General features: G+C 39.0%; 1 protein-coding gene across 1 annotated transcript in view; it reads left to right on the forward strand.

Moving 5' to 3' along the window:
- HTR4 (5-hydroxytryptamine receptor 4) overlaps positions 1-17,741 on the forward strand; it is a 105,449-nt gene extending 87,708 nt beyond the window's left edge. The window contains exons 7-8 of the mRNA XM_040977063.1: positions 1,318-1,886; positions 17,495-17,741. Of these exons, the coding sequence (XP_040832997.1) occupies positions 1,318-1,886; positions 17,495-17,585 (660 nt within the window). The 3' untranslated portion in view covers positions 17,586-17,741. The remainder of the gene's footprint in view (positions 1-1,317; positions 1,887-17,494) is intronic.
- Positions 17,742-19,042: the final 1,301 nt, after the last annotated feature.

Here is a 19,042-nt window from a genome sequence, read left to right on the forward strand (position 1 = left end):
CCTTCATCAGGGTTTTCAATATGAAAAGAAATAAGTCTAGGAAAACACCCCATAGCATCTGCCAGCCAACAAGGTTTAGGTCAAAGTAAAATCATGCTTCTCAAATGTTAATAAGTTTCAGCACTATTCCAAAAAATCTTGGTTAAAAGTGTGAATATCTGAGCCTCACTATGCAGAGATTTAGATCCAGTAGATCTGGTGGGGAGGGGAAGCAAGGAATCTGCAAATCCACATGTAAAAGCTGTGGAAGCTTCTGATGTGATTTGAACAACAGACACCCTGTTTGAGACCCTGGAGTGTTATGTTCATCCCAGAGCATATGAAACCTTGTCATACAATGCAACATAATTAATAAAATAAAAAGAAGACTAGAGGGGTAGTGTTTGGATGGACCAGTGAATAATGCTCCTGTCCTTATTTTGTTTCTGTTCTTCCCTGGGGCCTTCAGCACTTCTTGTACAGACAAGTTCTCTGAGCCCTGGAATATAATCAAGTTATTTTTCTGCCATTGAGGTTCTTTTTTTTTTTTTCTAATATTGAAATGTATTAGACATACTGGCACCCATCAGTTTTCATGAGAAGAAAGATGATTCCAACCATAATAGCAATAAGTGTTAAGCTAGTATTGGATAGCAAAGCTATATGTTTAAAAGATCTCTAAAACACGTGGCCCTGTACTTTTCTTTTTTTTTATTATTATTTTTTTTTATTGTTGCTTACATTATATTATGTAGTACAGTTTTATAGGCGCTGGGGATCCCCCCCACCCCTCCCATACCCCTCCCCCCATGGTGGATTCCTCCACCTTGTTGCATAACCATAGTTCAAGTTCAGTTGAGATTCATTGCTTGCAAACACATGCCTAGCATAAAGTTCAGCGTCTTATTGTCCAGATAAGTTCAGTGGCCTCTTGGGGAGACCTTCTATGGTCTGAAGATAGGTCTAACAGAGTAAAGATCCAGTCAGTTAAAAGCCCCAACAAGGCCTCAGTATCATTATACAACATTATGGAATTAATTGACATAGTATTGGGTAAACTATATGTTAAAAATAATGAGGTTCTGTATGTGTGTTTAAAAACAAACCTTAAAAAAAATCAAAGCTTTGCTGATAAATCATATTTCTCTTCCCTTTTTATTTTATTCTTCCTTCTCTTTTTCCCTCTCCCATCCCTTCTATCTTCCAATCCCCCTTTGTCTTATTCTTGTTAATTCTTTTATTTTCTTATATTTTTCTCATTTTTATTCTGCTGCATGTTCACTTTTTCCTTCCCTTTGTCTCTTCCTTCCTCATTTCCTTTCTCTCTCCAACTCTTAGATAGAAAAAAGAAAATTCAGCCAGAATTCTAACTCTACATATTGTGTCTTCATGGTCAACAAGCCCTATGCTATCACCTGCTCTGTGGTGGCCTTCTACATCCCATTTCTGCTCATGGTGCTGGCCTATTATCGCATCTATGTCACAGCTAAGGAGCATGCCCACCAGATCCAGATGTTAGAACGAGCAGGAGCTCCTGCAGAGAGCAGGCCTCAGCCAGCAGACCAGCATAGCACTCATCGCATGAGGACAGAGACCAAAGCAGCCAAGACTCTCTGCATCATCATGGGCTGTTTTTGCTTCTGCTGGGCTCCATTCTTTGTCACCAACATTGTGGATCCTTTTGTAGACTACACTGTCCCGGAGAAGGTATGGACCGCCTTCCTCTGGCTTGGCTATATTAATTCCGGATTGAACCCCTTTCTCTACGCCTTCTTGAATAAGTCTTTTAGACGTGCCTTCCTCATTATCCTTTGCTGTGATGATGAACGCTATCGAAGACCTTCCATTCTGGGCCAGACAGTGCCCTGTTCAACCACAACTATTAATGGATCAACACATGTCCTGAGGTGAGTACTTAAAAAGTTTTTCAATTTGGTTGATTCACATTATTCATAAGAGATAAAACTCAGGTTTCCAGAAATGCTATTTTACTCCTGAGAACCTGTAGAATGTTTGGAAAGATTTTCAAGAGTCTGCCATTCCTCATGGAATAAACTGACCCACATTCAGATTCAGTCTCCCGAGTTCTGTGATCTTGATTTTGATTAAATCATTTAACCATTCTGAACTTTAAATTCCATTTTTCACAATAAGATCATAATCAATGATACCTACATCACAGGATTTTTGTGAGACCCAAATTAGCTAATGTATATAGATCATATAGCATAAAGTCTGAAATCTAGTAAGCATTTAGTAAATGTTATCTACTAGTATTTAAAAGTAGTATTTTTAGAGTAATGATTATCAGCTTTAGAATCCACTAGATTTTATCTTGATTCTTAGTATTGCTACTAACTACCTGCACAATCTTGCTGAATTTACTTTTCATCAACTGTAAAACTTGATACATTCATAAGGTTTCCTGATAACTGGAGGTAATAAATTTATTGGGCTTAATGCATGGGTAATTATTCATAAAACTAATAATTTCATAAATATTGGTCAAACTAATAATAGCACACTGCTTGATAACTTAAAATCACCATAAAAAGGACATGATAAACTAAACTAAATAGAATAATAAATATACAATAGAATACTCTGTAATAAATGATACAATGGAAATATGGGCAATCTAGATTGAGAAATTAATAGAAATGAAGCTGATATGATTAAAGAGAATCAGAGAATTTGCACCATGGGGGAGAAATGAGAAATGATTCCAGGCAGATGCACAACCATGAATGAAGAAACAGAATAACAAAGATTGAAATAATTTACTTGTTTTTTAAAGCTGATGGAGGTGGGAATGACTTTGGAGTTAAATATTCATGGTCTAATGGGTTTGTGTTTATCCAAATCCTAAAATCTTTCGGGCTGTCCTGGGCTAGAATTGTTCAGCTGTGAAAAGCTATGTGTGATAAATATGTTCATCCTGTAGTAAAGACAAACTGTTATTGACATTGTTTTCTTTCCCACTGAGGCACATGGAGATTTCTAAAGAATAGTTACTCCTTGGAGACAAGCAGTTAATTTTTCTGATGATGACAGTATTCAGCTGTTCTGGCAGCTGAAAATTTGAAAGTTTTCATTTGCATGTGTGAAGAGAAAATAGGAATTGCTATGAAATATAAACATTATGCTTCAGAGGCTGCTCAGAAGCATGAATTCAATTTTCTGCTACCAATGTGGCAGACTTGTAGCTAGAGTTTAGCATGATGCTGAGTTTCAGCTGGTGCAGGACCTCAGAGGATACTCCTAGAGGCTGGCATCCTCTTTTAATTGATATATCTTAGCATCAAAGAAGTAACTCAGCTATGAAGTGTGTCTACACGAACTACCTGGATGGGTCCCAGATCCTTTTGACCTGTTTAAGCCAGCAGTTACCTAAGTGCAGGCTGTCAACAATGTACCAAGAGAGTATGTTCCAGTCATTCACTTGCTAACTCAGTAGTTGGAAAGTTAGTGACTTTTTCCTTCAGAAGTTGTCATAGAAAGTATTTTGTGGTTTCTAGGGCAGCCTAGGCAATTTTATTTTATTAATGTTGTACCATTTTTTCCCTACTGTATTTGATAATCTGCTATAAGGCTTTAGAAATGGTTTATGGGTGTTCCTGCCATACTTTGTTCCTTACGTTTCTTCATGAGTTCATGAACCTTGCAGGAAGTTGCTCGTAAGACATCTTCCAAGAACAGCCTGAGCAGAAAGCAGATGATTATTTGGAATCCAAATCCACTAGAGGATGAGTTTTACAAGGATAGTGATTTTGCTCATTTGCTCACTGTTATACCAAAGCCCAACACTTTCACCTGATGGCCAGTGGAAACTTAAACTGATGAATAGAATTGATAAGTCATTTGTACTTACATTGATTGCTTTAACTTGTGATGATTGTCACAATGTGTTTACAAACCTTTATAAAAACATGCAAAGCATGGCTTTTTCTCCCGCTATTTCATACAAATGGGATCGTTTTATATGTACTTTTGTATATCCTGTTTTTTTATCCTTTAATACATTTTGGATATCATTCCACTGCAGTTACATAGATCTTACTTTTTTTAGTGATTTCATAAATATTTGTACCTAAAACAAGCATTCAGCTTTATTTAACTATTTCTTGATAGTGAGCATATAGCCATTTCTGATGTTTTGCCACTATTAAATTGCATTGTTTTTCATGTCCTCATACACACTTTTTGGTATATATATCAGCATTTCTCTCAGAAAGTTATCAAAAGTGAAATTGCATTATTGAAAAGAAAGAGCCATTAAAAATGTTATGTTTACCACAAAATTGACCTCCGACTAGACTGCAACAACTCTGCTTCTCATCAGTGGTGTTTGGGAATTCTTTCCTCCTTCCCCTCACCAACACTGAGTATTATCAATCTTTTATTGTATCACTTAGAATGGTATGAATTAATTTGCAATTCTCAGATGATTTGTTAAGTTAACCTCTTAGACTAGTTATTGATATTGTTTGTCCTTCTCTGAACTACATCTTCATTTGTTTGACCCTGCTTGTGCCAACTTTAATATTTTTCTCACTCATTTTTGGGTTCCTCTATTCTGGATATTAATGCTTTGTTATATAGTTTGATAATACAGTTTCTTATATTCTGCTTGCTTTTCAAAAGTTTTATTAATTTTTGTTTTAGAAATGTTTAATCTTTGAAAGCAATATATTTCACTGCCCTCCTTACATAATTGGCCCTGATTACTTCTCAAGTTGAGATTTCTTCCCATATTCATTTTTCTAAACACAATGCTCTCCTGGCTTTTCTGTTAACTCCCTAGCAACTCTTTCCTCATCTCTTGTATGCTTCTTTCTATGTGTGACTTCCAAGTATCGGGGTTCTTTAGGGACTAGGTTTTGGTACTCAAACTATAGCCTCATTTTATGTGATTTTAACCATCCCTAACTTTAATTACTATGTTCATGTTGTTAACTGCTCCCTCCCTTTAAAAAAAGATTTTTAATTTTTATTGGAAAGTCAGATTTACAAAGAGAAGGACAAACAGAAAGATCTCCCATCTGCTGGTTAATGCCTCCAAGTGGCCACAACGGCTGAAACCAAGATCTGAAGCCAGGAGCCAGGAACTTCTTCCAGGTCTCCCACATGGGTACAGGATGCCTGGGCCATCCTCTACTGCTTTCCCAAGACACAGGCAGGGAGCTGGATGGAAAATGGAGCAACAAACTGGTGCCCATATGGGATCCTGGTGCATGCAAGGCGAGGACTTCAACTACTAGGTCACCGTGCCAGACCCTGTTAACCCTCTTTGATTATTATCTCCAGGTCATAGCTCTCTGTAAGCCCCAGAGCACAGGATCCAGTTTGCTGCCTTGACAGCCATATTTTGGGAATTTCAATGTGATCAAAACAGAATTCTTAGTTCTACACTTCTCCCTGCCCATACATCTCCATAACATGAATGTTCTTTGCCAAGTTACCATATCCACACATTTTACTGTGGTTCTAAGAGTAATTTATAAATAAATAAATAAATAAATAAATAAATAAAATCATTGTTACATCAGAGAGCCAACTTAAAAATTTTAAAAAGAAGAATCCATCAAAAAAAGATGATCAAGGATCACTTGCATTAGAATCAGTAGCAACTGAATAAAAACATGGATTTCTGGGCCATTTTCATTGAATCAGGGCCAAACTGTTAAACTGATATTTTTACCAAGGTGAATGTCATGCTTATTTTACTTAAGAACCAAAGTCCTAGCTTTTTATGGATCAGAATCACCCAATATATTCTGGCATTCATTTTTCCAGGGCTTCACATAAAGTGAATAAAAATTCTTAACTTCTTACAATAACTCTTAAAGGGGAGTAGTTTATCTGATAGTAATTGGTGTGACATAGTGGAAAATTCTTTGAGGAAATATGCATCAGCTTGTTTAGTAAGCCGTGTGACTCTTCTCACTGGGGAGACATAGTATGGCCACATAATATTGTGACCACGGGAAGTTGATAATAGGGTTAGGAACAAACTGCATTGACTTGATCCTGAGGTTCTCTGTCCATTGAATAAATACCAAGGATTTTGCCAGTCTTGTGCATTGCTTTGTCCTCAGAACCTAATAGATTGTCAGGAACACTGTAGGAGTAGCCTTGGGGATGAAAGAATATTCCTGCACCTTCTCCAGAGGCCCACCCTGTTCTTAACTGTCTAAGTGATTGTTGGCTCTTACAGTCCAGCAAAGAGTACAGATGGGGCATGCTGACTCTAACCTTTTAACAGAATTCTCTGTGTCATCTGCTAAGGTTTCTGGATTTGGCTTCTTCTGTAAACAACCCATACTCTGCCTTCCATTTCATTGCCCCTCTGTGAAACTCAAGCAAGAGCTTGAATATGAAATTGCTTTTCTAACTGCAAAGCTTTGTTTGCATGGGAGAGATAATTATTAGAATGTAAGTAGAGATTTTGTGCCAAGTTTAGCTTTGGAAGTGAGCTCTTCCATAAGATTTTGGTCTCTTCCCTGGGAAATTTTAGATTTTACTGAAATCTAGGACACTCATGCAGTTCCTAGGAAGGCTCATCATTTCTGAAAACACTCTGCAAAGCATGTATTGCATGTCTATCCTGGCCCTGTCATTCATTCTCAGTTTTCTTGACAAACAGGTTTCCCATTGTGTTATCTAAATAGGATAGCCACAAGTAGCTATTTATATATTAATTAAAATGAAATAAAACTAGAAGTTTCATTCTTCATTCACACTAACCACATGCCAAGAATCATTAATCACAAGTAGGGAGTAGCTGCTGGGTCCAGCAATGAAATGAAATATTTGTATGGTTATAAAATATTTTCAAATGGCTTTAGAGAGTCTCTGGGAACAGTCATTGTAATTTTCTGTCATATTCATCAATCCCTGTTATGAGTTATTGCTCAGTGAAAAATAAACTAATCATAGTGAATGTAGTTGTATGTCTGGAATCCATAGTAGAGAAAAATATAAAGATAGAGAAAAAGCTAAGCAGAAGTCTCATTAAACAGTCTCATTAAACAATGAACAATCACTAAATAGAAATGGGCTGGCATAGTGGAAGATGGCCCAAGGAGAACAGAAAGACGTTCCTGGACCTTGGCTTTAGCCTGTTTCAGCCCTGGCTGTTGGAACTGAATAGGGAGAGACAGACAGTCCAGAAATCTCTGTGTTATTGTCATTGCTCCTTCAATAAAAAGCTTTCTATGCTGGAAGAAAAGCCAGAAGGAAATTAATCAGATTGTGTATAAATAATTGTTTAGTAACAGGAAACAAGCCTTGTTTCCTGGGTATATCATACCCTGAGATGAACAGCTGGGATTGTTATGTTGAATATGTGTTCAAGCTTGTAAGTTACCTGTAGACATTTGTTTGACGATGCATAAAACATCCTCAACGTGTCAGGAAAGTTTGGTACATTGTTTGTGTGGACCTGTTTTCCCAGCCCTTTGAAATCATTGACCACAAGAAAGAGGCACTGTGCATGTCACCTGCAGGGTAAGCCGCCAGCATCTCTAAGCTGCAGGGATGGTCAGAGTAGTTTACCTGAGGTCAAGAATAAAGGCTCTGACCCTCCCTCAACTGGGACTGCCCACAAGAGCCTCCTGGTGGATTTTTAACAACAGCAGAGCCTGGGATCTCTTTCCAAAGATTCTATTTTAAATAGTCTTATTTGAAGACGAGAAACATACATTTTGGGAGCTCTGATGTGCAGCGGATTGAGAACTGCTGGTATAGTGGAAAAAGCAAGAGATCTGTCTTCTGACACCTTATTGGTCACAGATAAGCTGCCATCTCACTCAGCATCAGTGAAATGAAGTTGAATTAGATGATGCTTTAAGCATAGACGCAACTCCATATCTTAGACTGCTTACATTGCATTCAAGCCAGTAGTTAGTTCTCAACTGAGAAATATTTTGCTTACCATGAAACATTTGATAATACTTGGAGGACTTTTATGGTAATCAGAACTGGACAACGCTATTGACTTGTATCTAGTGGGTAGAGGCTAGGGTGCTGCTACACTTCCAGTAGAACAGGACAGCTGCCTCAATAAGCAAAGATCTGGCTCCAGATCTCAAGAAACGCTGCTTTAAGCTAATTCTATGGACTTTACAACAGAGGACCTCCTTACCATTTCCAGTGAACAGCAGAAAAAAAAAAATCTTTCCTTGGGACCAGGAGGTGCAGCTCCTGCAGCAGCATTTGGTTCGTTTGAATCCATATCCACTCTTGGGTCTGGATGAGGAGGTGGTGGGGCAGTGCTATAGAAGGCAATTGGTACTGTTTCTGTGAGAAGAGGTCTTAAGTTTCTGTAATTGGAGTGCTGGCAATAGCCTTGCAGATAAGCCCTTTCCCATAAGGCAGGATCTATGCACATGTTCTCTTACAGCATGTACTTGGCAAGGACACAGCCCTCTCAATTTAGTCAGAGCAGCTGTTCAGGAAGGAATTGCCTCCAAAGCACATGAAGAGACCCACTGGAAAACCATACTTCCATGTAAATGCATATTTAATCCATCCTGTAGGGTATAGCTCTCATACTTGTGACAAAAACCAGGAATGTGTTCAGGAGAGAGTAAATACCACAACTTTCTCTGTAGAATTCATGAAATGTGAACAGCGGAAAGAAATAAGAATGAGATTCTTTTTTGTGTAAAAAATGGTCAGGACATAGCCTTATTGTTAACAAATATAAGGGTCTGTTATAGGAAAAAGGAATTCAGTTGTTCTGCATGATTCCAAAAGGAAGATGTAGCATAGGAGAATTTGTGGTTCTAAGACTGTTTTTGCCAGCACAGAATAAATGAATTGCCCTACCAGAGAGTTTCCAATAAAGAAAAAGAAAATTGGATAACAATGAAAAATGCTGAATGATTATCTGTCTTTAGAAACACTGACTGATCATCTATCAGTATTTCTGAGAAACAGTAGGAGACTAGTATTTTAACCATGTGTTAGTGATTTTGTGAGTTACAACATCACAGACACCTCCTCACATGCAGTTCAACACAGGAGAGAGCCAACCCTGTGCTCCCAGTGTAACACTTTGGTTGAAGCCAAAGAACTGCAGATGTGGCCAGTGAGAAGAGGTGTGTCAGGCAACGTGAGCAGTTACAGGGACCATTCTGTTTTCCTTCAGTGCTGCTAATGGCAAAACATGTTTAGTGAAAAATGTAGTCATTTCTAAGAAGAAATTCACAGCTGATTAGATGCCTGACATTGTGTTCATTGTATTGGAGGGAAATATTGCTCATACCCACAGATCAGGTAAATTCCTGTTGCTTGATGCTTTTGTATAAAAGAAATTGCTCTATAAAAGTTTAGAAAGAGAAGGGACTCTGGGCTGGGATTAAGAAGACTTATCCTCAATGTTTAGGTTTTTTTTTAATGCCATTTATTTGAAAGGCAGGAGAGAGACAGACACATAGAGAGACATAGAGAGAGAAGATCAGAGATCTGTCTGCTTGTTTCCTCTCCAAATGGTTACAATGGCCAAGATGATGCCAGCCCAAACACAGGAGATAGGAATTGCAACTGAGGCTTCCATGTGGGTCTCAGGGGCCCAGGCCCTTGAACCATCTTCTCTTACTTTCCTGGGCACATTGTAGGGGACTAGATTGGAAATGGAACATTTGGAACCTGCACCAAAACTCATATGGAATGCTGATTTACAGGCAGCAGCTTCACTGGTCTCCAAAGGCATTTGTCCTTTATAGAGAACAAGGCAGAATCCCAATCTGGTAGAAAGTAAGTGGCTAAAAGCCTAGGCGTTAGTAGTTGATGGACTCTGCCTCTACTTCTGGACCTGTCACTTTGAAGCCCCGTGACCCTGGGCGATTGACATGACTGACCTCTTTGTGCCTTAGTTTCTTCCTGCACAAAACAGGAGTGAAAGTGGATCTTGTAAGACTGTGACAAGGCTTACTGGAGAGATGCACATTATAGTACCTGAAAACACAATATTTGCTAAATCGTATTTTTGTTTATCAGAGTCATTAGGCAGCAAATCAGGAGCCTGGGTTAGTTGGATAGTGCTCATTTTCTAGAAATGACTCATTATCAGCATAGCATCTGAGGAGAAAGCGTTTGGTGACAAATGCTTTGTAAGATCCTGTTGATGAGGAACAGGACAGTTGCTGAGCATTGGGATTAGGAGGAGGAGAGGAAATATTTCAACTGCAGGGAAAGGTGAGCTGTGGGAATGAAATGGTGCCAAGGTTTAGCTTCTGTCCTGCTGTAAATGCAGTGGGGACATCAGTACCACCAGCAAGAAGCACCTCTGCTTATAAAAACAACCAGTGTCTACTCATTTACATCCAGAAAAAGAGCCAGCAGCCTACTTTTCACAAAATGATTTCTGGATTGCTTTTTTTTCCTTCATGCCTTTTCAGATTATTTTTAACAGGATTCTTAGAAATATTTCACAGTTAGAACTGCTCTTGCAGAGTTTTTTTTTATTCTCTAAGAAATGAGTGGATCCATATTTTCATAAACCTCACAAACAAATATATGTGCTATCTGTTGATGTTCCTTTTATGAGCACATTTTTTTTTCTGGCTGGCATATTTTTTTTTTGCCTTATATATTGGTGTTGCCTGCTTTGAGTTTCTGTGTGTGTTTACAAGAGCACACATAAACTATATTATATGTTAAGTATTTTATGTAGGTCTTATATATTACCTAATTGCTTTAAGAGTAATTTGGTCTCCCAGGCCAGAAATTACCATCCTTATCATTTTAGGAGTTACCATTTACTGAATGCTAAGTACATTGCATGTATTTCATCTCATTGAGTTCTTTATCTCCTTTACAGAACAAACATTGCATTTTACTGATAGAGAAGCTCAACACATGGCCATCTTACCATCAAAGCCCTTGCAGTCAATTGCCAGGCTATGTGTCTTGCTAGTTAACTCAGAACTCCTATGAGAATGCAGAACTCTCTGATTTTTGGACATGGAAAGTGCTTCAGAAGCAATCTGGTCTAATACCTAGGAAATACAGTGATCCCTTGTATAATTTGGCTCTGGGTAGCTGTGTGTCTTTCCTCTCCATGGGGTTGTCATCAAAGGCAGGCATTTTTGCTGTTGAACCTCTGTGATTGTTACAAAGTTTGGTGAACTTTTACTTACCAGGAGTTTAAAATAAAGTTTTATAATTTTATCAGTGAAAATGCTAACAGTCCAACCCATCAGTCCAGTGGTTTTCAAACATTTTGTTTCTCAGGTGTAGAAATGTTTTTTTTTAAGATTGGATCTAATTTGCAAGTGTGGACAGTAGAAATCTTTAATGAAAGCAGCAGCTGACATGAAAATCATAGCCACTGCCTCACCCCTCTGGCACCCACTATGGCCACTCCATGCAATTAGTTGTCATATCTTTTTAATGACTAACCTGAAATACATGGTTATACCTCATATTGTACAGATGAGGAAACTGAGGCCCAGAGAAGTTAGAGTGTTTGCACAAAGGAGGGTAGCTGTATCAGAATGAGCAAAGACCACAGCCCTGTTCTCTGAACTCCTAAGCCAGCTTCTTAATTAATCATTATTTCACCCATCCAACCATTTCCTTTTTAGCACATTCCTAACAGGGACTGTGCATTGTGCCAGGCAGTGAGGAAATAGAAGAACTGTAAACAGGTGAGATCCGTACTCTTTAGAAGTGTAGAGTTGAGCTTTCATCTTTCCACTTCCCTGTCATGGTCCAAGCTTCCCTGCTCCTCAACTTGCCCTGCTAACACACAGAAATCATCCTCTACAATTTCAACATTAGGTCCATTTTTTCCCATGACTTTTCAAAAATGGGAGCTTTTAATTCACATACTTGGGTAATGTTAAGGAGCTCTTTCAGTAGCAGGGTTCGAATTGTGTTTCATATTTTCTGCCTTTATTTTCTTCTGGTACTGTGTGTATGTTCTAACCATGGAGAAAGAAATTTTGTGCGTATGATTTGGGAAGTTGGAAAGGGCATTCAGACTTGTGGGATTTAGATGGCAAATGCCAGTGTAACACAATAACCCTGAGTAATAGCCTTGCAACCTGCCGTGGGTAGACAATGAAGGACGTAAAAAACTCTTCTTGGCATGACTCAGTGTTGCCTCCTGCTCAGTTTCCTCAATTCTCCCACCTGAAGCCTTGCTTCTCCCTTTTAATTCTTCACGCAATTAGCTTATAATATTGATCTGCATTTGCCAAGTAAAAAGTGAATTCTCCTGCCTCTGGATCATTTGTTTCTGCAGCCTTCAATGCTTTCTTTTACTTTTCCACCCAACATAAGTCTACTCTGTACTCTAACAACAGTTCCAGCATGAGCTCTCTGAATTTTCCTAACCCCGGCCCTCTCAAACTCTAAACATTGATTAACTGCTCACTCCTGTGGACTCTGTTACCACTCCTCTTGGAAGTTCATCTCATCCTTGTATCATGGGTATTCTTCAGGGATCTGGCACCATCTCTCGCCTGGGCAATCACTTGAAAGCAGTGTCTGGGGATTGAGGATGAAAGTGCACATTCAGTGCTGGTTCAGTGACACTCTGAATTCTGATCCTAGCTATACCACTCTGCATGTTTGACCTGGGACAAATTACTAGGTCTTATTCCACTCAGCAAGAACCTGAAAATAATAAAAATGTATGTGATAGAGTTGTTGTGACATGTGATTATTACACAAAATATCTCATGGTTTGGTTAGCATGGTAATCAGAACATAATAAGTTACATTTTTATGATTTATTTATTAATTAGTTTTATAATGATTCTGTACCTTTGAGGTATTTCTTCTAGATATTTTAATGTTCTTTCTCATAATGAAATGATTCAATGGAAAAGACAGACTGCCCCACAAATTTTTATTTGCCGTTGAAGAACAATGATGGACTGGAAAAAGATCTTAACAAGGAGATTGGTTTGATCTCTTAATTATACATGTATATTGAGAAATATGGGGAGAGGGGGAGTGTATTGGGGTTAGAATTGATCATGGCCACAGCCAATATCTTTGGAGTGGCTGTATTAGAGTCCTGACTCATCTGGCTTCCTGCCTGTGCACACCTTGTTGGGGCAATAGATAACACATCCTTGCCACCTGATTTTAGGCTCCAGACTTCAGCCAGCCAGGCCCAAGGTTGCTGTTGCTGCTTTTAGGGAGTGAACCAGTAGAGGAAAGCCTCTCTCACTCTCACTCTGTCTCTCACCTTTCTTATATCCATCTCTTCTTTCCTTTCAAATAACAAAACATACATTTAAAAAAAAATCACATGGAGACATTGACATCAAGCATTGCCTTTGGAATAAGTGAAATTGTGAGTAATGCATTACTAATCTATAGGTTCGCTATTTATAAATGGATCAGCTTTTTTTTTAATCAGCAAATGTACCAGTGCATTCTGTTTTCATCACACAAAAGCACTTGAAAAACTATTGTTGTGTGCATATTTCTATACATTGTCTTGTTTTCTTGGCATGATGTAGCACAAGGTTTTTTCTTATCTCTTCATCTCCAGTGTCATAAAAACAATTTATATACTTCCCCCCACTTTATTGAAATGGATTGTTTGTGCCTCATTTCATTGCTGCCATTTTGACACTTTTGGGGCATTACTGAATGCCTCATACTTCCAGCTCTGGGCCATGCAACTAACTCATCTGTACTTTGTCTTGAATGCCTTTCTGGTTTCTCTGTCTGAGCTTTCTCTGAGGAAAGAGTAGAATAAATGGATATTTGTTTGCTCACGAAATATCATATTCCTTTGTGCACATGAATCAGCTGATATCAGTTTTAAAGCAATCAAGACTTCTGATCTCTCACCCCCCCATCAAAGGGCTTGTGTGGATCCTGGGAATCTGTATTCATTACATGCATCTAACCCAATTTGCAAGCAAATGGTTTCCAGGCCTTTAAGAGAGATGACTTAGCTAGTACTTCACTTTCTCCACCCTTCTCCTTATGGAACAGGAATAATTCATCATAAATCTACTTCACTAACTGTTAGTATTAAACTAGATCACAAAACTTTCCACCACACAATTAAATTCCTTGTTTCCCATAGAATTTCAGTTTTGGGAAGTGCTGATCAGTCTATGTTCATACGTTACATTTTCTACACCTTCCTTCTTCACATATATTATTGTGGAAATATATGCAAATGTGTCAAAATTATAGATGATAAATACCAAAATGATTAAAACAAGAAACTGCATTTGAAAACAGTCAGCTGTTAGACTATTGGGAGGATGTGTTTTAAATGATGTTTTGCATCAGGGCCTTTGAGTGGCTTTGCCAATGTTTCTGATAAAGCATATGTTTGCAGGGAGACAGTTGTGATCTCACTGCATTTTAAGTGGTGGCATCTAAGCACAACTCTATGCATCTACCCGGATACATTTAACAGCTTTGCAGTGTAATTTCACAGATTCAGAAACTGAGGTCTTGCGGATTCTTCAATACCAATCCAAAAATTACCCACCTTGGTTTCCAGTGAAACCGCTTTCCCCCACATGGAATATAAAGTGTCGAATACTAACAATAGAATATTAAAAGCCAAATTTGAAGCAATTACCCACAGCTTTAGAGAACATTCCCACACACAGCTGGTGCCCGATCAGAAAGCCTGTGTCTGTCACCCACCATCTCTACTACTCATACACTCAGAATGTCAGAGCTGCAAAGGATCTTATAGATTATCCTCCCCCTCCTTTAACAGATGGGAAAACGAGGCAAAATTAAATGGACTTTGTCCCCCAGAATCAGTTGCCAAAAGGCAAAAAATGTCATCAGAACACAACTTTCCATAATTTGGTTTACTCTCCACATTGCCAAACTCTGCTGTTTCCTTTGCTGAAGTAGAAGGGTAACCTAGTTGCTGGGAGAGGAACGTAGGTGCTGACGTTACAGCCATGTGTTTGGAGAGTGACCTGAAATACCAGAAAGGAAGTCTTTCAAGATAGAACATAAAAAGCCATACATTAAAAAAAAATAAAGACATTAGAGGCCAGCAATACCAAACTGTTTTATCTGTTAACAATGATATCATCACAGTAATGTAAACTGAAACTGCTAGTGGTCAACCTAGGCATTGCTCACTCTCAGGATGTAAAGTTTAATCAAGAGCACAGAACAATAAAAGCACAAAACTTGGCATAAAAATTACCTAAAAGTCTGAATCTGATACATGCTGAGAAAAAAAAAATGTGAAACTCATTTTCATTCTCTGTTAGATGGGCAGAAATGTGCTTATGTATAAGTTAATATAATGCGCTTAACCTCATGCCTTGTCAATGAGTGCTTCCCTAATAGGTGGTATTTTTTCTTCTTACTAATAATGTGAATTATACATATGATATAAAAGGAGTTTAGTCAGTGAGAGTGTGAAATGTATCTTTCTACTTACCCCTTTGTGCTGTCTATCCTTCCTTTCTTCTTTTCTTCTTTTCTTCCTCCCTCGCTCCCCTCCATTTCTCCCTCCCTCCCTTTCTTCCTTCTATTTATACTGTGTTCCCTTAATACATATACTCAATGAAGAAGACAAAAATGTAGGAGAGTCAAATCATGTGAAGATATGGGGGCACATCTTGAGTTATCCAGAGAACTGACACTTGAAAATGGCAGATGGAAAATTTGGAAGAAGAAATGTATAACCAAGGATGAATTAAAAGCTGTGTTCAGAGCAAGTAGCAAACCCAGAAATAGTTAGAACTCAGCATTTAGAGAAAAAAAAATCTTGCATATTTTGCTGCAATAAGAATAGACTTCCAACTGGAGAGAGAATATTATAGGGAGGAAATTGCTGTCCAGGGTTGATGGAAAGCATTTAACTCTCTCTAAGCCAAGGCTGTGATATTCCAAGGGATTAAAGGAACTGATGGGTAACATCTCTGAGTATTCCTTTACTTGGACTAGGGAAATGGTAGAAGCCAGGAGAAATATTGCTCCAGTTCTTAAAAAAAAAAAAAAAAAAAAAAAACCTAAAATTAGACTCCAGAAACTTTAGACTCACAGCTTGAGATAGACCTTACCAAAATTTCCCCTTTACTACACAAAATATTTGTGATTAAAAATTAGTATTGTAGCATTAAAATAAAACAAACTAATTTTATTGTCTACAAGGTAAATTTTCTGTTTGGCAAAGATATTTCAGCAAGACATTGGGAAAAAAATCTACCAAGATTGTGTTCCTTCTGGGGCATATCAAATATTATGTGTTTGATAGTAAGGAAGTTTGAGTCATAATTCTCTTAGTCTTATTGTGCTCAACCTTTTACACCTTGATTAAAAACCCAAAAGCAGATGATACTAGGTAGAACAATGATCTTCCTGTGTGTTTATAAAATCGTTAAAGTTCAATTTGGGGCCCGGCGCCATGGCCTAGTGGCTAAAGTCCTCACATTGAATGTACCGGCATCCCATATGGGTGCCGGTTCTAATCCCGGCAGTTCCACTTCCCATCCAGCTCCCTGCTTGTGGCCTGGGAAAGCAGTCAAGGAGGGCCCAAGGCCTTGGGACCCTGTGCCCTTGTGGGAGACCTAGAAGAAGTTCCTGGCTCCTGGCTTCGGATTGGTGCAGCCCTGGCCAATGATTCACTTGGGGAGTAAATCATCGGACGGAAGATCTTCCTCTCTGTCTCTCCTCCTCTCTGTGTATCTGACTTTGTAATGAAAATAGAATAAATCTGAAAAAAATAAGCTTCAATTTGAATAGGTGCTAAATAATCACATCTTGAATGTTTAAATTACAATCATTTAGGATAATATAAATCAATTAAAATGATATCAAACCACTAAAATCAAGTTTAATTGTTACAGCAGAATGTCCTCTATTTGGCTCAATAAAAAATTTAAATAAACAAATAATAAAACACATCCGTGTAAGAAAAAAGATTCATAGACATGGGTAAATGTTGTACCAAAAAGATAAAAATTGGCAACAAAGTTAGTATCTGCTAGTTTAACACCGCATGGTTGGAAATTAATTGAATTTGATTGCATTGGTATAAGTAAAACTGATGATGATAAGTACATGATACAAGCCAGGCTGACTGTGAATATGTGTGTTCTTTCCTGGTACTCTTTCAAGAGAGATCATCATGAAATAAATTGCATTCAGAAGATTGTGCTCATTATGGATATAATTCAAAAGCTGTAACATAAGAACTGTTAAATAAAATGGAGATGTGTAGCCCAGAAAGGAGAATGCTTGGATGGTATAACCAGCAGAGGGTAGAATTTTGTGAGTGGGTCTAGCAGACACATGTGGTTCCCACTAGGTAGGAGTTAGATGTGGGCAGAGTCTGGTTAAACAGTATCAGGTTGTTTCCAATAGCTAAAGCTGCTTTAAAATAATGATGGTTGTCCTAGCACTAGAAATCCCTAAGTGGAGGCCCTCTGTCATTTGTGTGCATGGTGTCATAGTGTTCCTGGACCGGGGGAGGAAGGGCTGTTTCATGAGATGGTCCCTGGTGTGCATTCCAATGCTGAGGTTCTCTGATCTTCTCCCCTTCCAGGGATGCAGTGGAATGTGGAGGCCCATGGGAGAATCAGTGCCACCCTCCAGCAACTTCTCCTTTGGTGACCTCTCAAACCACTGATACTTAGGCCCCTGAGACAATGACCTAGAAGACACCCATGCCTCTGAGGGAGGACCAGGTCCTATGCTGTGACTTGTGTAGGATTGTACCCAGTATTCTTACCTGAGGTTCTTTTATCCACTGGTGCAGGCACCCCATGCACATCGGCTTTTCCTCTGAGATTCCTGCAGGTGGAGTGCAAGAAATGGGACAGAATGGCCTCTTTGTTCACTTCTCATCTGATAGCACTCCCTCTTTCTGTGTTCTCCACTCTTGACTGGCATTCTCTGTTGTCCCTGACATGTTTCCTTGCAATGTCTGGTCCATCTCAGTCATATTCCAAACATGGTCACTCACTGTGTCTAATCTCAGTTGTGAATGTCTTCAAACAGGCCTTCTTTGCTGTGTCTACTCATAGACATTGTCAAAAAAACGCTCCCTGTGCCTGTCTTGGTCAGAATCGTGTTCCAGAATCCTGCATTTCTTGCTGAGTTGTGTTAACCACAGCCATGTTTAAAACTGTTGCATGTCTCTTTCTCACTTTGTTCTGGGCCACATAGGCACTTTTCTCCCTGTGTCTGAGTCCAACTGAGCGTCCTCCTCAATCGATAATGGACTTCCATTTTGTCTTTCTTAGTCTGCTGTCAGTCAGTCTTTTTCTCCAGGACCTGTTCCATTTAGTTACCTTGGGATCACAGAGGCAGAGAAGAAAAGAGATGGTTTCCATAGCAACCCCATGCAAGGGGAACCAACAACAGCTCTTTCCAGAGTTGTGGTCTCACTCCAGGATGCTTGTTGTCCCTGTCCTGCTCAAATGGGACATCTCCTCCTTGACAGCCTTGCATAGGGCTGACAGCATTGCAATATTTATTAAAAGACTTCTCCACCTTTTCTGGATACTCACAGTGAGTTTAGTTTAACCATGGCACTAACCTTGAATCTGGTCTGTTCCCTCCAAAGAACAGAATTGTTGAAAGCTCATACTGCATGAACACATCACTCTCTGCTGCCTCCCAGGTGCAGGAGGAGGGCAGGCTCCTGCAGTGCTGGAAGTAAGAAAACCATGTTTGACTTCAAGTTCAAAGACCTGGATTCTAACTGTAGGTCTGCCTTTAATCTGCTATGAGATCCTGAGAAATGTGCCTCCTCATCTCTGAACCCGACTCTACAACTGTCAGTTGAAGTTTGGACTAGAGGACTCTAAGGTTATTAATGTCTCCAGGACAACAGGATGCTGCTACAGCCATCTGCTACCTCAAAAGCCTTTTAGCTTCAAAGGAACCGCCTGCCTTGTGTGGGCTTCTGAACCCCTGACCATGTCAGCTTTAGTTTTCAGACTAACTTGGATGTCTTTTACTTGTAGCAGAGCTCATAGCTCTTGACAGTTGCCTCAGTGCAAAGGTGCCGGGGCGGTAAATGCACTTCCAGGGCTGTGTGATGTCTTAGCTCTGATCTTGGCTGTGGTCTAAAAGCACCTCAGGACTG

The sequence above is a fragment of the Ochotona curzoniae genome, unplaced genomic scaffold (assembly GCF_017591425.1).
Source record: "Ochotona curzoniae isolate NIBS_2020 unplaced genomic scaffold, NIBS_Ocur_1.0 contig_1, whole genome shotgun sequence".
Lineage (NCBI taxonomy): Eukaryota > Metazoa > Chordata > Mammalia > Lagomorpha > Ochotonidae > Ochotona > Ochotona curzoniae.